This window comes from Salvelinus sp. IW2-2015, linkage group LG14 (assembly GCF_002910315.2).
Source record: "Salvelinus sp. IW2-2015 linkage group LG14, ASM291031v2, whole genome shotgun sequence".
NCBI classification, from domain to species: domain Eukaryota; kingdom Metazoa; phylum Chordata; class Actinopteri; order Salmoniformes; family Salmonidae; genus Salvelinus; species Salvelinus sp. IW2-2015.
The window spans coordinates 5,061,535-5,079,296 of NC_036854.1; the positions used below are offsets into that span (position 1 = coordinate 5,061,535).

The 17,762-nt window shown below is 45.6% G+C and overlaps 1 protein-coding gene and 1 long non-coding RNA gene across 2 annotated transcripts; one reads left to right on the top strand and one right to left on the bottom strand.

The window, feature by feature from the left end:
• Positions 1-2,097: 2,097 nt before the first annotated feature.
• Positions 2,098-5,162, bottom strand: LOC111972676 (sterile alpha motif domain-containing protein 15). The gene is made up of 4 exons (XM_023999704.2): positions 5,072-5,162; positions 3,612-3,718; positions 3,311-3,409; positions 2,098-2,457 (listed from the first exon to the last, which is right to left on the bottom strand). The coding sequence occupies exons 2-4, from the start codon at positions 3,681-3,683 to the stop codon at positions 2,290-2,292; spliced, it is 339 nt and encodes a 112-aa protein (XP_023855472.1). The 5' UTR covers positions 3,684-3,718; positions 5,072-5,162; the 3' UTR covers positions 2,098-2,289.
• Positions 4,251-9,250, top strand: LOC111972677 (uncharacterized). The gene is made up of 3 exons (XR_002878499.2): positions 4,251-4,524; positions 7,974-8,015; positions 8,178-9,250. It is a non-coding gene; the product is annotated as an uncharacterized lncRNA (long non-coding RNA).
• The last annotated feature ends 8,512 nt before the right edge of the window (positions 9,251-17,762 follow it).

The window sequence follows — 17,762 nt, forward strand, 5'->3', positions numbered from 1 at the left end:
AGTTCCTGCAAGAGGAAGGCATTGATGCTATGGACTGGCCCGCCCGTTCCCCAGACCTGAATCCAATTGAGCACATCTGGGACAACATGTCTCGCTCCATCCACCAACGCCACGTTGCACCACAGACTGTCCAGGAGTTGGCGGATGCTTTAGTCCWGGTCTGGGAGGAGATCCCTCAGGAGACCATCCGCCACCTAATCAGGAGCATGCCCGGGCGTTGTAGGGAGGTCATATAGGCACGTGGAGGCCACACACACTACTGAGCCTCATTTTGACTTGTTTTAAGGACATTACATCAAAGTTGGATCAGCCTGTAGTGTGGTTTTCCCACTTTAATTTTGAGTGTGACTCCAAATCCAGACCTCCATGGGTTGATAAATTTGATTTCCATTGATAATTTTTGTGTGATTTTGTTGTCAGCACATTCAACTATGTAAAGAAAAAAGTATTTAATAAGAATGTTTRATTCATTCAGATCTAGGATGTGTTATTTTAGTGTTCCCTTTATTTTTTGAGCAGTGTATATAAAAAAAAAAATATGAATTACCATCTTATTTATCATCACAAATAATTATGAGCTCACCACATTTATGAGCAAGCACTAAGCCAATTAAGCTCAATGATTTGATGCAGTGAGACATACACACACACAATCTAATTGGTGCATAATAAGAATAGATCTGCTGCAGCTCTGCAAACAAATAAAGCACACAAATAACAGCAACTGTAGCCTAGGCACCTGTGGTTAGGACCCTATATATAATATCCTTACAATGTGTATCATGTACTGGCAAATTGAAGAACAGCCTTATACCATATGCTAATTTCAGCATCTTTCAACCTAACAATTTCTGCATTATACAAGGCAACATCCTTCTCATGTTTGGCAAGAAAATGACAGGTTGGCTATAACCACCTTGGCAAGAAAATGACAGGTTGGCTATAACCACCTTGGCAAGAAAATGACAGGTTGGCTATAACCCACCTTGCAAGAAAAATGACAGGTTGGCTATAACCACCTTGGCAAGAAAATGACAGGTTGGCTATACCACCTTGGCAAGAAAATGACAGGTTGGCTATAACCACCTTGCAAGAAATGACAGGTTGCTATAACACCTTGGCAAGAAGGACAGTTGGCTATAACCACGTGGCAAGAAAATGACAGGTTGGTTATAACGCCTTGGCACTTCTGCTTTGCCTCTGGCACCTACTCCTCAGGCTAAAGCACAGGGCTAGCCACAGGCTATTGCTGATGTGTTTATGTAATGGAGGTGCTTCAGTGATTTACAACCTTGCTTGAGACCTGAAGACTTGCGTTAGCTACCTGAGCTGTGTAGGCTTTAGATCAGCGGGCTAACATGGTATTGTGGCATGAAGAAGTGATGAAGATGCCTGGGAATGATACCTCTGATGTCATCTTATCATCTTCTGCAKTTCTTCACGTTGAAAATGCACTTAACACAGGTGTTCTCTGAGTGCGTTCTCTTAACAGGAAATATGACTCTTCCTCAGAACAAATACATTCCTGCCTCTTACCACAGCAATTCATAATACACAAAGTGTTGGGTTTCATCTAATACAGCACTACACTGAGGATCTCTACTGCAGATCAATACAGCCTCATTCAGCCACTGTATACAGGCACGGTTCAGATCAACAAGGACAGCTTGTGCCCAAGGTGTTGGAATGAAGGGATCTGTGGTAATTTCAAGAGCCTTTTGAGTTTTCCTCTGTCTAATACATTATTTTAGAATGCAGAAAACGACATCCTGTTGTTGTACCTTGCATTACCTAGTTAATCAATAAAGGACATTGTAATGAGGAAACTGTGTGCCAACTGTTCATGAACCAATTGAGTATTCATTTCATTCAATAAACCTTCATACTCTGTCGGTCCATGCATAAGTGGAACATAGCCTTAAGGGGCCCTTGGRTTAGAATATTTATCTGTTTTTATGCACACTATGTCAGGAGGTCTAGACCCTTTGGCACGGCAGGTAGTGCACTAACTACAGGGTCATAGTTCTAAGCCCTTCACTTCACCAGCTGTTACCCCACAATCACATTATTACAAATGAAATCATCTGAAAAACTAAATGCACACCCCAGAACACCAATTTAATCACAAAGTGCCTTACAAAACGCTGTCTTGAAATAGTGTCTCAACATCTGTAATTGAATGGAACATTATTGTCTCATCATTCACAACTAACGTCATCTTACAAACAACACACTGACAGACAGCTCATTCATTCATGTTTCTTTTATCAGACGGACAGATTCCATTCACTATTTCCTGTCGAGGAARTGTGTGTAGGTGAAGGAATCGGCCCAGTCCCCTGTTCTGCTCTTCTTCTCCAGGAACAGGCCCATGCTGTCTCTGGGGGGGTCTGCGATGCTGCGGCTCCACAGCGGCTCTGATGTCCCCAGCAGCTCACGCACATGTGCAGAGATGGCCTACAGGGGGGTATAACACAGGGAGGAGTCAAACCATAGGCTACTAAAATATAAGTGTCACGTTCAGTAGGGTACGTTGTAGAACGTTTAGATAGAAATGTATTGCATTTTAGAATAGACATGCCCCTCTGAAATGTATACACTCTTAGAAAAAAAGGTGCTATCTAGAACCTWAAAGGGTTCTTCGGCTATCCCCATAGGAAAACCRGTTGAACAACCCTTTTTGGTTCCAGGTTCCACTCTTTCCACAGAGGGTTCTACCTGGAACCCAAAAGAGTTCTCCTGTGGGGACTGCCGAAGAACCRGTTTGGAATCTAAGAGTGTAGAGTGAGGAAGAAATGGCAGCTTTATTCATAGTATTTCTATCTGCAATAATCAGTTCGTTGCACACTCCTGATTATAGGGGTGTTCAGGGCTGATAACCCTAACTCCCACAAGCATTAATAATAGGCTATAAATGAGAGCATCACCATGCACATTATAAATATAAACCCTGGTCCAGTTTAGCTGCTATCACCTGGTGAGTTGGCCTCTGAAATATGAATTATTATCTGTGCTGCATCTGATTTTCTGCATTTGGCTGTGCATGATATAGCATGTTGTGCAGCCCATCATTAAAAATTAGCCTACAACTGAGATGGGAAGATTGTCCAATTSTTTCTTATTTGGGTTGGAACAATCCTGCACACATTCATGTTGGRGCTCCCAGGAAGTTTTAGTGCAGAMATTACTGGAGTCTAGCCTATTTCTACTTTCCATTCAGACTTTTTCATTCAAAAATAACTCTATCGAAATTAAAAGTAAGTCAAATAAAAGCTTAGAATTTGAAAGCTTTGTAGGACCATCTCCTTACCTTCATATCCTCAAAGTCTGTGATTCCTAATCTTGGCAGATAGCAGCAATTTACATAAATCAGCTTTTTACCTGTGATGAGGTTCTCAGTGAAACAGGCCTGGGGGGATAAAGACAGAGCTGTTGAATAAGTGTCTCTCTATCACCAAAGTAGCCTACGCCTAGACTGCTTCTGTCGAAGCCACATTATTATAAAGTTACTCTGATGTTAGGCTAGCTAAAATAAAACTGGAAAGTTACTTGTCATTGTGAAGAAATTAGTAACTAAGTCACTTAATTGTTAACTTAATATGTTTKCTCACTGTATAATGTGGATATCCTAAGGATCTTATCCATTTTGCCACGTCCTGGCAACTCCAGTGAAGGAACGCCATCTTGCCTGTGTGTCTGTTACCATAGAAACTGCCACCTGTCGGGAAAGGTGCTAATGTATCTATCTCATAAATATAACATGTTAGGTAAGCACTGAAATACTTTCAAATGTATCCTGATGTAACTTATTTATAGCAGTAAAACTCAGACCAAGGTCAATATAAAAAGTGTCTGTCACATTATAAATAGTGGAATCCAAAATAAGTAAAAGTAATTTCAAGTGACTAATTGAATATGCTCTATTCTATTTATATTCTACGATATTCAATAATATTCTAATGTATTCTACCATGTTTGAAAGAAGACACTTGTTCTCACGTCTTCGTTCGATAAGGAAAAAAATGGTGTAAATTAGAATGATGGACTCTACTTGGGATCAATGAAAGACATGTAACAGAGCACTCATTTTCGTGTCAGCGTCGACTGGTCGCAWTCATTAAAGGCCAGCCAATGCGCTTCATACCTTTGGGGGAGTTTTTTCGTTTTCGCCTACTGATTGGTTCTTTCTCAAGCTATTGTCCCGCCCAGATTGGGTCCTATTCACGGGAATCATGCATGCCAATTTCACAGATTGTTAAAGCATCTGCTGCGCTCGTCAATGTGGCCCAACCTCGCTGTCTCAGTGAAAGAGCAGATAAACATTTCAGCGTTTGCTCTTTCTACGTCCTCAGCCAGTTTGACGCCATGATTGTGTGACTGTTAGTCGGCTAACCTTTTCTAGTGTCTAGAGGTGTCTGTATTTTGGGTCTGACCAGCTGGGGAGTGCGTACTTTTGGGCTAAAAGCAATCACAGTTGCTTCAACCATGGCAGGGATACTAGCAAGGTCGTTATGGAGCAAAAAGGTAAACCACARACCTCGTGCAGCTTTTCTAAATGCATTGTTTGTTTGAAGCTTGAGTGGCTGACTAGCTATCTTGCTAGAATGGCACGTTAGCTAGCTCGCTAGTTGGTGCCACACTTTTCGATGTCGAAACATACACTTATAATTATTTCCCCCCTTGGCATTGCAACATATAGCTATTTTCTGTAGCATGCAATTGGGCAAGTTAACGTTAGCTCTCGAGTTCAACTAGCTAGCTACAATGCCACATAGTTAGCTTAGCTAGTCGTCTTGCAGAAAGTTAGGCTTTTGGATCTTAGCCAATGGAAACTAAACATTGAAAAGTGATCCTTATGTGTTCTATATCGTGGAGRTCTGCTCCTAGTGGTTTACCCCGCTGCATAGGCAGCGAATAGCCTGAGAAATTATGTACACACCTGCAGCCAATAATAACGGCCATCTTTAAATCGGGCGACCCTGCTGACGTGAGTAACTACAGGCCCATTAGTATACTACCTGTGGTGTCYAAGGTTGTTGAAAKGTGTGTAGCAGAACAACTGATTGCCCACCTCAACAACAGCCCCTTCACATTACACTCCATGCAGTTTGGCTTCAGAGCGAAACACTCCACAGAAACGGCCAACTGCTTTCTTCTGGAAAATGTGAAGTCCAATATGGACAAAGGGGGCGTTGTTGGGGCTGTGTTTCTGGACCTAAGGAAGGCTTTTGATACTGTTAACCATGAGATTCTCATCACAAAATTGTCCAAAGTTTTTCAACTTTTTCCCCGATGCCTTGAGATGGATGAAATCATACCTTGAAGGCAGAACTCAGTGAGCAATGAGCTGTCGCCCACTCTTAGCTATGATGTGGGCGTGCCCCAAGGGTCAATACTGGGGCCCTCCTGTTCAGCCTGTACATTAATGATCTGCTTCTGTCTGTACATTAATGATCTGCATTCTGTCTGTACTGGGTCTGAAGTTCAAATGTATGCAGATGATACAGTGATATATGTGCATGCAAAGAGCAACAACAAGCCTGCACAAGAACTCACTACTGTAATGGTCCAGGTTACAAAGTGGCTCAGTGACTCTTTTTGCATCTCAATGTGAAAAAAAACTGTTTGCATGTTCTTCACAAAGAGGGCAACAGATGCTACTGAGCCAGATGTCTACGTGTCAGGGGAGAAGCTCCAGGTGGTATCTGATTTTAAGTACCCTGGCATCATACTTGATTCCAACCTCTCTTTTAAAAAGCATGTGAAAAAGGTAATTCAGATAACATGAACGGTATGGAAGAAATGAACGGTAAAATAACGAAGGAACCCTTTCAAATTCAGCCGCAAGTTATTACAGGAATTATAATGCGCGACTATTTCTCTAAACCATATACCTTTGACTAATCCGGAAACTATCACCTCGAAAACAAAACGTTTATTCCGTTCCGTATTTTATCTAACGGGTGGCATCCACGAGCTATAATATTCCTGTTACATTGCACAACCTTCAATGTTGTCATAATTACGTAAAATTCTGGCAAATTAGTTCGCAAAGAGCCAGGCGGCCCAAAKTGTTGCATATACCCTGACTCTGCATGCAYTGAACGCAAGAGAAATGACACAATTTCACCTGGTTAATATTGCCTGCTAACCTGGATTTCTATTAGCTAAATATGCAGGTTTAAAAATATATACTTGTGTATTGATTTTAAGAAAGGCATTGATGTTTATGGTTAAGTACACATTGGAGCAATGACAGTCATTGATTGATTGTTTTTTATAAGATAAGTTTAATGCTAGCTAGCAACTTACCTTAGCTTACTGCATTCGCCAACAGGCAGGCTCCTCGTGGAGTGCAATGTAATCAGGTGTTAGAGCATTGGACTAGTTAACTGTAAGGTTGCAAGATTGGATCCCCCGAGCTGACAAGGTTAAAAATCTGTCGTTCTGCCTCGTTCCTAGGCCGTCATTGAAAATAAGAATGTGTTGTTAACTGACTTGCCTAGTTAAATAAAGATTAAATAAAGGTGTGTAAAAAAATAAATTAAAAAAAGGCAAATCGGCGCCCAAAAATACCGATTTCCGATTGTTATGAAAACTTGAAATCGGCCCCGATTAATCGTCCATTACGATTAATCGGTCGACCTCTAGTTTAGACATGTCGTCTAACTCTCTAGCTCGTTCTGTACTCAGTGTGGCTGAAGGGAGAATTTGAGTTAAGAAAAGATGCAGGACTATTGGGCAGGGTTCCCATTAGGTCCGCTCTCTTAGTTGTCAGAGAGTAAGACACGTGCCACATGACCTTTGTTTGACACTGTCAGTACAGCAGAGAATGTCTAGACTGCCCYCCAGTGTATCACTGTATAGGGGCGGAGTGATGAGGGAAATAGTGCTGTAACTGGTGTTACTTTACTATTAGACCGGTCACTGGAATTGATGGAACATTGAGGTGTCATGTATCTGCTGAGGCAGAGTAGTTGGCCCATATTCTATTATCTGCCCACGAATCATTGGCTTTGCCTATAGATTGAGTCCTATAGATTGAGTGTGGCGGGTTACACTGAGGAATCAGTGAGTAGGTCTTCTAAATTGGTTCAGTCTGTACTCAGCTTTGCTGATGAGAAGGCTAGAATTAAGACAAAAAAGGCAGGATCAATGGACATGGTTTCCATCAGGTKCGCTTTCTCCTATTAGAATGACTACATGACATTCCTCCTGGCTGGGATGGCACAGTAGAGTCATGTTTTTTTTGTCCTGCCCACAAGTCTATGACTGTGTTTGGGRGGATGGATTAGGGATATAGTTCCTGTAACTGGTGTTACAGTACTATTTGACCAATTTTGAATGCCGACAAAGTTTTGAGTTCATCTATCTGCTTTTACAGATTTCTATGGCTCARATTCTGCTTTATCTGCCCACTAGTCATTGGCGGTGCCTCTGAACTGAGTAGTGCGGATTAGACCGAGGACGCAGTACATTGTGACACAGTCTGTTTTCACAGTGTGTTACAGTGTTGCGGGATTTGGTCGCAGCCATTACTGGACCAGACCTTTTCATAAAGTTTGGGAAGTGTTCGGTTCGGCAGGGAATATATTTTGGAGCGTTGCGCTCCACCTTAAACTACTAGGAGACCTATGGGYCGGAGCTCCACGATATAGAARGATAGTTACCGGAGTAGTAACTCCAGTTCTATGAGTGGAGCGGAGTCCCATAGGACTTAAGGCCCTGCCGACCCCGAGTCTTGCTGAAGATCATTTTTCGGGAGGCTGATTGAGGGGAAGCGTCCCCTTATATAGGGACACCTATACTCCTATTGGCTGCAGATGTGTGCATCATTTTTTRTCTCCGGCTATTTGCTGCCTAGGCAGTGTGGAAAACTACTAGGAGCAGAGCTCCCCTATGGGGCTCCGCTCCACTCATACTGTAAAACTGGAGTTACAACTCCGATAACTATCGTTTTCTCTCGTTTACAGGCACCCCTTCAGATGGGTCGCATGTGTTATTCATCATCCGTGGTGAGTTAACATCATGCAATCATAACTACATTTATGAGTGTTTGTAACTACAGAAGACTTGTATATTAGAATACATGCTCATACAATCTAGACATGTACAGATATGATGATTTGATATGGTGGATGACCGCATTGTCCCCCTGTGCTTTTGCAACCTTGCAGCCCACCACCAAGTTGTTCATTGACGGCAAGTTTGTTGAGTCAAACACCTCAGAATGGCTGGACATTCACAACCCTGTAAGTATTTCTGCATTAACACACACACATCACAACGGGAGTTCATGCAAACACTAAAAAGCAATGTGTAAACCGGTCGGGAGCTGGAGATGAAGAACTCTTTAGGGTGTCATTTAATATGTATGATTTGGAAAGTGAAGAAATGGGAGCCTATTCTTCGTAGCCAATTCAATTGAACCTTGACATGTTTATGCACTCACATTCACTAACTCAGGCCTGGGGGGCCTGTCTGCATCTACTTCATGTAAACTTGTCATTGTCTTGCTCCAGGAAGTATTCACACCCTCTTTACTTTTTCCACATTTTGTGTTACAAAGTGGAATTAAAATTGATTTAATTGTTGTCAATGATCTATGCAAAATAGTCTCAAAAAGTAAGGGACAAATTCAAACATTTGTTWAAAAAAWAAATACAACACTAATCTTGATTAGATAAGTATTCAGCCCATGAATCAATACGTTACAATCACATTTGGCAGCAACTATAGCAGTGAGTCTTTCTGGGTAAGTCTCTAAAAGCTTTCCACACCTGGATTGTGCAGATTTTGCCCAATATTCTTACAAAAATTATTCAAGCTCTGGCAAATTGGTGGTTGATCATTGCTAGCAGATTTAAGACAACTGTAACTTGGCCACTCAGGAACATTCACTGTCTTCTTGGTCCACAACTCCAGCGTAGAATTGGCCTTGTGTTTCAGGACAGTGGTTCCCAAATTTTTTATAGTCCCATACCCCTTCAAACATTCAAGCTCCAGCAGCTAGCACCAGGGTCAGCGCACTCTCAAATGTTGTTTTTTGCCATCATTGTAAGCCTGCCACACACACACTATACATTTATTAAACATAAGAATGAGTGTGAGTTTTTGTCGCAACCCAGCTCGTGGGAAGTGACAAAGAGCTCTTATAGGACCAGGGCACAAATGATAATAATCAATAATTTTGCTTTTTATTTAACTATCTTACATACAGTTGAAGTCAGAAGTTTACATACACTTAGGTNAAGCTCCAGGTGGTATCTGATTTTAAGTACCCTGGCATCATACTTGATTCCAACCTCTCTTTTAAAAAGCATGTGAAAAAGGTAATTCAGATAACCAAATTCAACCTAGCTAATTTCCGATTTATACGAAATTGTTTGATTACAGAGGTAGCAAAACTGTACTTCAAATCTATGATACTCCCCCACTTAGCATACTGCTTGACTAGTTGTGCCCAAGCTTGCTGTACAACATTAAAACCTATTCAGTCTGTCTACAAACAGGCTCTCAAAGTGCTTGATAGGAAGCCAAATAGCCATCATCATTGTGCAATACACCGACGCATGTCTTGTATTCAAGACACAAAATGGCCTGGCTCCCCCTCCACACAGTATTTTTGTTAAACAGAAAACCCAAACATATGGCAGCAGATCCACAAGGTCTGCCATGAGAGGTGACTGTATAGTTCCCTTAAGGAAAAGCACCTTTCTCTGTGAGAGCTTCCCATGTCTGGAATACACCGTCATCAGACACACATAACTGCACCACATATCACACTTTCACAAAATGCATGAAGACATGGCTAAAGGTCAATCAGATTTGTGAACATAATCCCTAGCTGTGTATTACCGCTTTCCATGTTGTCTGTTGTCTGTAGCTTGTGAGGTGTGGAAACACTTTGTTGCTTTTATGAATTTTGTCTTGCTGCTTTTTGTCCTATGTTGCTCTGTCTGTATGCTATGTCTTGCTTGTCCTATGTTGCTCTGCATGTGCACACTGCTCAATGATTGTCTATATTGTAATTGTTTTTAATAACCTGCCCAGGGACTGTGGTTGAAAATTAGCCGACTGGCTTAAACCGTCACTTTTACTGAAACGTTGATTCATGTGCACTGTCCCTGTAAAATTTAAATAAATAAAAAACTCAATAGGAGCACAGGTGACCCAATCAGCCTCCCATTATCTTCAGCGACAGGACTGGACTGAAGACGCCTAGAGAGAAGACTCAGGACAAACCCGCTGTCAATTTCCTAGTCTCCACGTTGTCCTTCATGAGCATGCCTTTTCCACCCCAAAAGCTCTTTTAAGAGCTCGGTGTCGCTGCGCCACTATGGCGGCTACGGACCAACACAACTTATGTTTCGTGTGTTTGGGTTTGCAGCACGCTAGGGGCGGCCACACAGATCCCCGGACTGCCATAGCTGCACCTTCCTTTCTTTAAAGGAGAGGAAACAGAGGTGGGCATTTTTCAAGGGAGATCTCCCTCTGGAAGATGCTATGTCTGTGCTAGCCTCAGATTCTGAGGCATCATATGACGACGGTGTCTCCGGAGATGACGAGGACGTTGGGAAGTGTCTGGGTTTTTCTCCGGAAAAACCCTGTCTACTGACCAAAGCTGAAATGACCCCCCCCCCCCCCTCCCTAGGGAGAGCGAGGGGAATTTCACATCCTTGGGCGAGGAAGAGACGGGCTCTGAATTTTCAGCAGCCGCCTCCTATGCAACGCCCTCTCTGCACTCTGACTTTACAGGGCTCATTGAGCGGGCCGCGAGCCGTCTGGAGATTACACTGCCCCCCTCCATTCCCTCCGTTCTGGAAGTGGATATGATGGTGGGCGGCCCCTACTCTAGACAAAGACGGCTGGCTGTGCCTTCAGCACTGGCCATGCCCTCTCTCACTAAATATGTGTATGGTGCATGGGAGTCGCCTTTAATGGCCAGAGCACTGGCGAAGGCGTACACCCCGTTCACCAAAGTGGACGGGAAATGGCCTCAGGAGATCCCTAGGCTCGAGGACGCCCTAGCCGCGTACCTCGCCCCAGGTTCGAGCTCCTGGCCATCGTCCAGGAAACCCACACTACCTACGACTAAGGACCGACTCACAGCACATCTGGTAGAGAAGTCATTCATTCTAGGTGTACAGGCAATAGCAGCAGCTAATAATGTTGCCCTCCTGGCAGCCTCTATCCTGTCTCACCACGGGTAGGACTGAGCTGTCGGGAGAGGAGATGGAGGAAGCGTTGAAGATTTCCGGTGCCATCCTCCATCTCACATAGGCGTTGGCTCTATGTGCGGGGAGGTCCATGGCCACTTCGGTGGTCGTGGAGCGACTCTTCTGACTGTCTTTGACGGCTATGAAGGAGACTGACAAAGCCGCCCTAATGAACGCTCCCATCTCTGACAGTGGTCTCTTCAGAGCAGCCGTCAAAGATGCGACGGTGTGTTTCGGGAAGCTTGAGGAGGATAAAAAGCAGCTGTCTAGGCACCTGCCATTAGCAGGAGGGTCTCGAGCAACTTCAAAGGAATCCCCTCGCTCCACCGTCTCCAGTAGACCTGGGTCTACTGCCAGACAGAGAGCCCGTCGAGCGGCAGCACCTGGTGTAGTCAGAAGAGGCAGTCAGAAGAGACGATGACGGGACGAGTGGGAGAGGGCAGGAGAGAGCGCAGCACTTCAGGTGACAACGCCCACTGTTCATCCCCCAACAGGGTTGGAGGAGCCAATGTGTCCTTTGTTAATAAAGAATGTGTTCCATCTGACTTTGTCACAAGATAACCTATTTTCCATAACAAGAAGGAACCTGAGCGGTCTCAATTTATCTCTCTCTCTTCCCCTCACCACTGTGTGTAGCACAACCCACTACAAGTACGTAGCTGAGCACACAGGAGGACGTTGTGAGTGGGAATGACATGAGGGAAGCGAGACGGACACTTTTAATAAGCCGTCATGCTATACCTCATACAAAACCCTAGACACTCTCAGGAGTGAGGTGGCTAGGGGTTTAAAGAACAGTCTGCGTACACAGCCCCATGTTGGGCCGATGACGCAATCGCTGTTGGGAGACGGCACATTAACTCAGGCAGGCGTCCCAGTTAGTGTAGCTCAGACCCATCCTGCGTTCACAGAGGGCTGGAACCACAAGGTTACGAGTATAACCAAAGGGTCGGCGCCCCGTTTCTCACAGAATGCGTCAATATTTCCTCCCCCTTTCGTGCGGGGCCCACCCTGGGCTGTCCCACCACTTCAGTGTCGAGGGACAGCGACGGCTTGGGCCATAGAGGAATACAGGTCCTTCCTACGGCTTCGTGCTCTCCCGCTCTCAGAGCATTACTCGGAGTGGCAGCGAAGCTGCACCCTCTCCTCCTGGCTAAGTCGTTCGCTGGAGAAGGGTTATGCCATCTAATTCCACCGAACTACTCCCCCGTTTTCGGGCGTGGTGGAGACGGTGATGGAGACGCCAGAGAAAGTAGCCACTCTTGTGAAAGAGATTACAGAACTTTTGGCGAAGGAGGCGGTCACCGTAGTTCCCCAAGAGAAAAGGAACAGCGGGCTATACTCACCCTACTTCCTAGTGCCAAAGAAGATGGGGGGAATGAGGCCAATATTGGATTTACGCACTCTCAACGAGTGCGTAGCCCAACGGCCCTTTTGAATGCCTACGACAACGTCTGCTCTAATGTATCCACAACAGAGACTTTTGTATAAGCATAGACCTAAAGGATGCATACTTTCATGTGCCGGTGCATCCGCGTCACAGGAAGTTTCTGCGTTTCGCCTTCCAAGGGGTGGCAGCGTTGGAACCGTTGCTTCGTCAAGGGCTAAGGCTACTAGCCTACCTAGACGACCTACTGGTTCTTGCCCCGTCAGCAGAGCTGGCGATCATACACACGACACAGACAATGATTCATCTCACACGTTTGGTGTTCGCTGTGAATTTGGAAAAGAGCACGCCTTGGCCCAGTCATCGGATTGTCTACCTGGGCTTATAGCTAGACACTGGCTATGAAGGCTCGAATGTCAGATCCTCGGCGGGCTGCCTTGTTGCTAGCCCTACGAAGGTTTTATCCGAATCACATGGTGACGGCGCATTCCGTCATGACACTCATGTCGTCTGCCCACTCCGTGGTTCATCTGGGACTTCTGCACATGCACAGAATATAGCAAGGGTTTGCCAAACTATGACTGGACCCAGTGAGGCACAGTCATCGTTTTTTTTTTTTTTGGTAGTTCCCCTCTCGCTCAGAGCGGACCTGAACTGTTGGAGAGACCTGTGCGTCCTGACGCAAGGGGTCCCAATAGGCAGAGTGTCCTCCTACATTCCAGTGTTTTACAGACGCTTGTCTGACTGGATGGGAGGGACATGTCAGGCTCTGGCGGTAGGTGTGTGACCTCCCTCGGAACACCACATCAGCCTCCTGGAGTTGGAGACAGTTCTACTGGTTCTGACCCACTTTGTGTCTACCCTACGGGGTCAGGACGTGCTGCTCTGGTCGGACAACCAAACCACAGTAGCCTACATATATCGGCAAGGAGGAGTCAGGTCTCCTGCACTCCACCGGCTGGCGGAGGAATTGTGGCTCTGGGCTCACGAGCACCTTCGCTCGTTGACAGCAACACACATTCCAGGCTATCAGAACGTCGGAGCAGACCTCATGTCTCGAGGCGGTCCCCAAGACGACGAGTGGCAGCTGCACCTCGACATTGTTCTCCAAATATGGGAATGGTTTGGGGTGGACCTGTTCCGAGGTGGACCTGTTCGCGTCACGTGTTAATGCGCAGTGTCCCCTATGGTTTTCCCTACGAGCCCAGGATGAACCGCCACTAGGGATAGACGCTTTTGCACACCAGTGGCCAGATGTTCTCCTGTATGCATTGCCACCGCTGTCCTGCGTTCTCCCATTGCTAGCCCGCGTGAGAACAGGAGGGCTGTCAATCATATTGATAGCCCCCGATCGCCCAGGGACTCCGTGGTATGCGGAGATGACTCAAATGTTGATTGTGCCATCATGGCCAATTCCACATCAAGAGGACGCGATGTCTCAGGTGGCAGGCATGATAGAGCAATTGCCTCTAATCGGCCAGCCACTGGGGGTTTGGCTCCTGAGAGGGACAGGCTAGAGCGCAGTGGGTTTTTTGATTCAGTAATCAGGACGATACAGGGCTCGCGTGCCAGTTCCACATCCAGGACGTATGCCAGCAGATGGAACGTGTTTTCACAATGGTGTGCCAAAGAGAATGTGGACCCCGTGTGCTGTCAGGTTGAGAGTGTGCTCTCATTCCTACAGTTCATGTTTGACAAGCAGCGCTCACCCGCCACCATTAAGGTATTCGCGGCAGCAATTTCAGCATTTCATGAGGGGTTTGGCAGAGTCACCGTCTTCAGCCACCCTCTAGTGAAACGGTTTCTATTGGGAACGCAGCGGCTTAGGCCAGCGGTTAGAGCCATGCTGCCCCAGTGGGATTTAACTTTGGTACTCAAGGCGCTCTGCTCTGTGCCCGGTGCGCGCCTTGGCGTGCTACGTGCAGCGCACGGCAATGATTAGGTCATCGCCTCAGCTGTTTGTGTGTCACGGTGTACAGTGGTGGACCACTTTCAAAACAGCTGCGGTCTCATTGGCTTTGCGAAGGAATTGAGACGGCTTATGAGGCGGCAGAACGGCCACTGCCTCATGGCGTCAGAGCCCACTCCACTCGTGGAGTAGCTGCGCCTGCGGCCAATTTTCAGAGGAACAGGGGTAGAGGATATTTGTGCAGCGGCGTCTTGATCGTCATGTCTCCTTTTATCCGATTCTATCTGTTTAGACTAGAGGTCGACCGATTATGATTTTTCAATACCGATTATTGGAGGACAAAAAAGCCGATACCGATTAATCGGCCGATCTTTATAAAATAAAATAAATGTTTTTATATATATACAGTGGGGAGAACAAGTATTTGATACACTGCCGACTTTGCAGGTTTTCCTACTTACAAAGCATGTAGAGGTCTGTAATTTTTATTCATAGGTACACTTCAACTATGAGAGACGGAATCTAAAACAAAAATCCAGAAAATCACATTGTATGATTTTTAAGTAATTCATTTGCATTTTATTGCAGACATAAGATTTTGATACATCAGAAAAGCAGAACTTAATATTTTGGTAGAGAAACCTTTGTTTGCAATTACAGAGATCATACGTTTCCTGTAGTTCTTGACTAGGTTTGCACACACTGCAGCAGGGATTTTGGCCCACTCCTCCCTACAGATCATCTCCAGATCCTTCAGGTTTCTGGGCTGTCGCTGGGCAATACGGACTTTCAGCTCCCTCCAAAGATTTTCTATTGGGTTCAGGTCTGGAGACTGGCTAGGCCAACTCCAGGACCTTGAGATGCTTCTTACGGAGCACTCCTTAGTTGCCCTGGCTGTGTGTTTGGGTCGTTGTCATGCGGAAGACCCAGCCATGACCCATTCTTCAATGCTCTTACTGAGGGAAGGAGGTTGTTGGCCAAGATCTCGCGATACATGACCCCATCCATCCTCTCCTCAATACAGTGCAGTCGTCCTGTCCCTTTGCAGAAAAGCATCCCCAAAGAATGATGTTTCCACCTCCATGCTTCACGGTTGGGATGGTGTTCTTGGGGTTGTACTCATCCTTCTTCTTCCTCCAAACACGGTGTGGAGTTTAGACCAAAAAGCTCTATTTTTTGTCTCAATCAGACCACATGACCTTCTCCATTCCTCCTCTGGATCATCCAGATGGTCATTGGCAAACTTCAGACGGGCCTGGACATGCGCTGGCTTGAGCAGGGGGACCTTTGCGTGCGCTGCAGGATTTTAATCCATGACGGCGTAGTGTGTTACTAATGGTTTTCTTTGAGACTGTGGTCCCAGCCTCTTCAGGTCATTGACCAGGTCCTGCCGTGTAGTTCTGGGCTGATCCTCACCTTCCTCATGATCATTGATGCCCCACGAGGTGAGATCTTGCATGGAGCCCCAGACCGAGGGTGAATTGACCGTCATCTTGACTTCTTCCATTTTCTAATAATGCGCCAACAGTTGTTGCCTTCTCACCAAGCTGCTTGCCTATTGCGTCCTGTAGCCATCCAGCTTTGCAGGTCTACAATTCTATCCCTGATGTCCTACACAGCTCTCTGGTCATGGCCATTGTGGAGAGGTTGGAGTCTGTTTGATTGAGTGTGTGGACAGGTGTCTTTATACTGGTAACGAGTTCAAACAGGTGCAGTTTAATACAGTAATGAGTGGAGAAACAGGAGGGCTTCTTAAAGAAAAACTAACAGGTCTGTGAGAGCCGGAATTCTTACTGGTTGGTAGGTTAGTCCAATCGAAACACTAATACTTACGTATAGCAATAAAATTGCAAATGAATTCTAAAAATCATACAAGTAATTTTCATGGATTTGTTGTTTAAGAATTCCGTTCTCTCACCAGTTGAAGACTGAGTACGCTATGTACGATATAGAAAAATCACAGACGTCTACATGCTTTGTAAGTATGGAAACACCTCCGAAAACTCGGGCAGCTGTAATCAAATAACTTGTTTCTCCCACTCTGTTATATATATATATAATCATTACACACACACACTCTCATGACAAATTATTAATTTATTTAAAATTACTCTGCCACGTTCGAAAAGCTGCCGTTCCATCCGTTTAATCACATCCGCACTTGTTTTTACTCCTAGCGTTAAATCCAGCTATGCGACCTTGTGCCATGTAAGCGCCCACCCATTAACAATGACACTCTCACCCTACAAGCCTGTCTTGCTTTCTGTCGCTGGGCGATTAGACCATCGCTACGAGACAGGCCTAATCGCTTACCTAACATCCGCTCCGCACTAGATCTCGAGCATATATAAACTAGAGAGAACCGCGTGTACCACTTCCTGCGATGCTCCAGACTCAGACTCCTTTGAATCACACCTAACCACATCCGGCCAACATCCACTCGTCCTCACAGCTCCCACAGAACTCCTTGCACGGATAAGCAATCTAGTATAACAAGAAAAATTCCACATGCCTCTGCCTAGCATAACTACTTAGGTTCCTTCCCATTTCCTCTATGATACGAAATGAAGCTTGAGGGGTTGTACTCATTCGATTCCGCGCACTGGCGTTCACCGGTCGGTAGTCCTGTCGCACAGTTTACAAGTGATTAGCATCAGAACGTGCAAGACGAGAGTTGATATGGCGCGATACCAGCCCGCACCTCTGACTGTGTAGATACATAGCCTGCGAAAGGCTTCCCCCTTCGACCCATTCGACCAATCCACTGACTCGCACACGAGTGACTCCATAAGATCACATCGCTGGCTATACCACTATATCTAGTAGCATGACTGCACTCCGAGCACGACCAGAACGAATTATGACTTTACGTTAACGGGTCAACATTCATCGCAGACGAGCACGTCTAACACCGCCCGACGGTTCTGGCCGGCTCTCTGACACATGATGCCTCAAGCGTGCTCGGTACGACTCATTATAGTCACTATCAACTACGCACCGAGTTCTATGCTCACGCTAGTGAACGTGTTAATACAAGGTAGCGACATTCGGAGCTGACTCTCCCTTACCGACCACCAACCAGCTCATACCTCCGGCATCGACTCGACACATCCATCATGAGATGTCGACGCGGTTAAACCAGCCCCAGACGTACGAAACCACTGCCAGCCACGTTCACGATCGTACACGCGTCACAGCCAGCTGCAGATTCGGTAGCCGCCAGTGTCTCAAATAGCTCTCAGTCCAC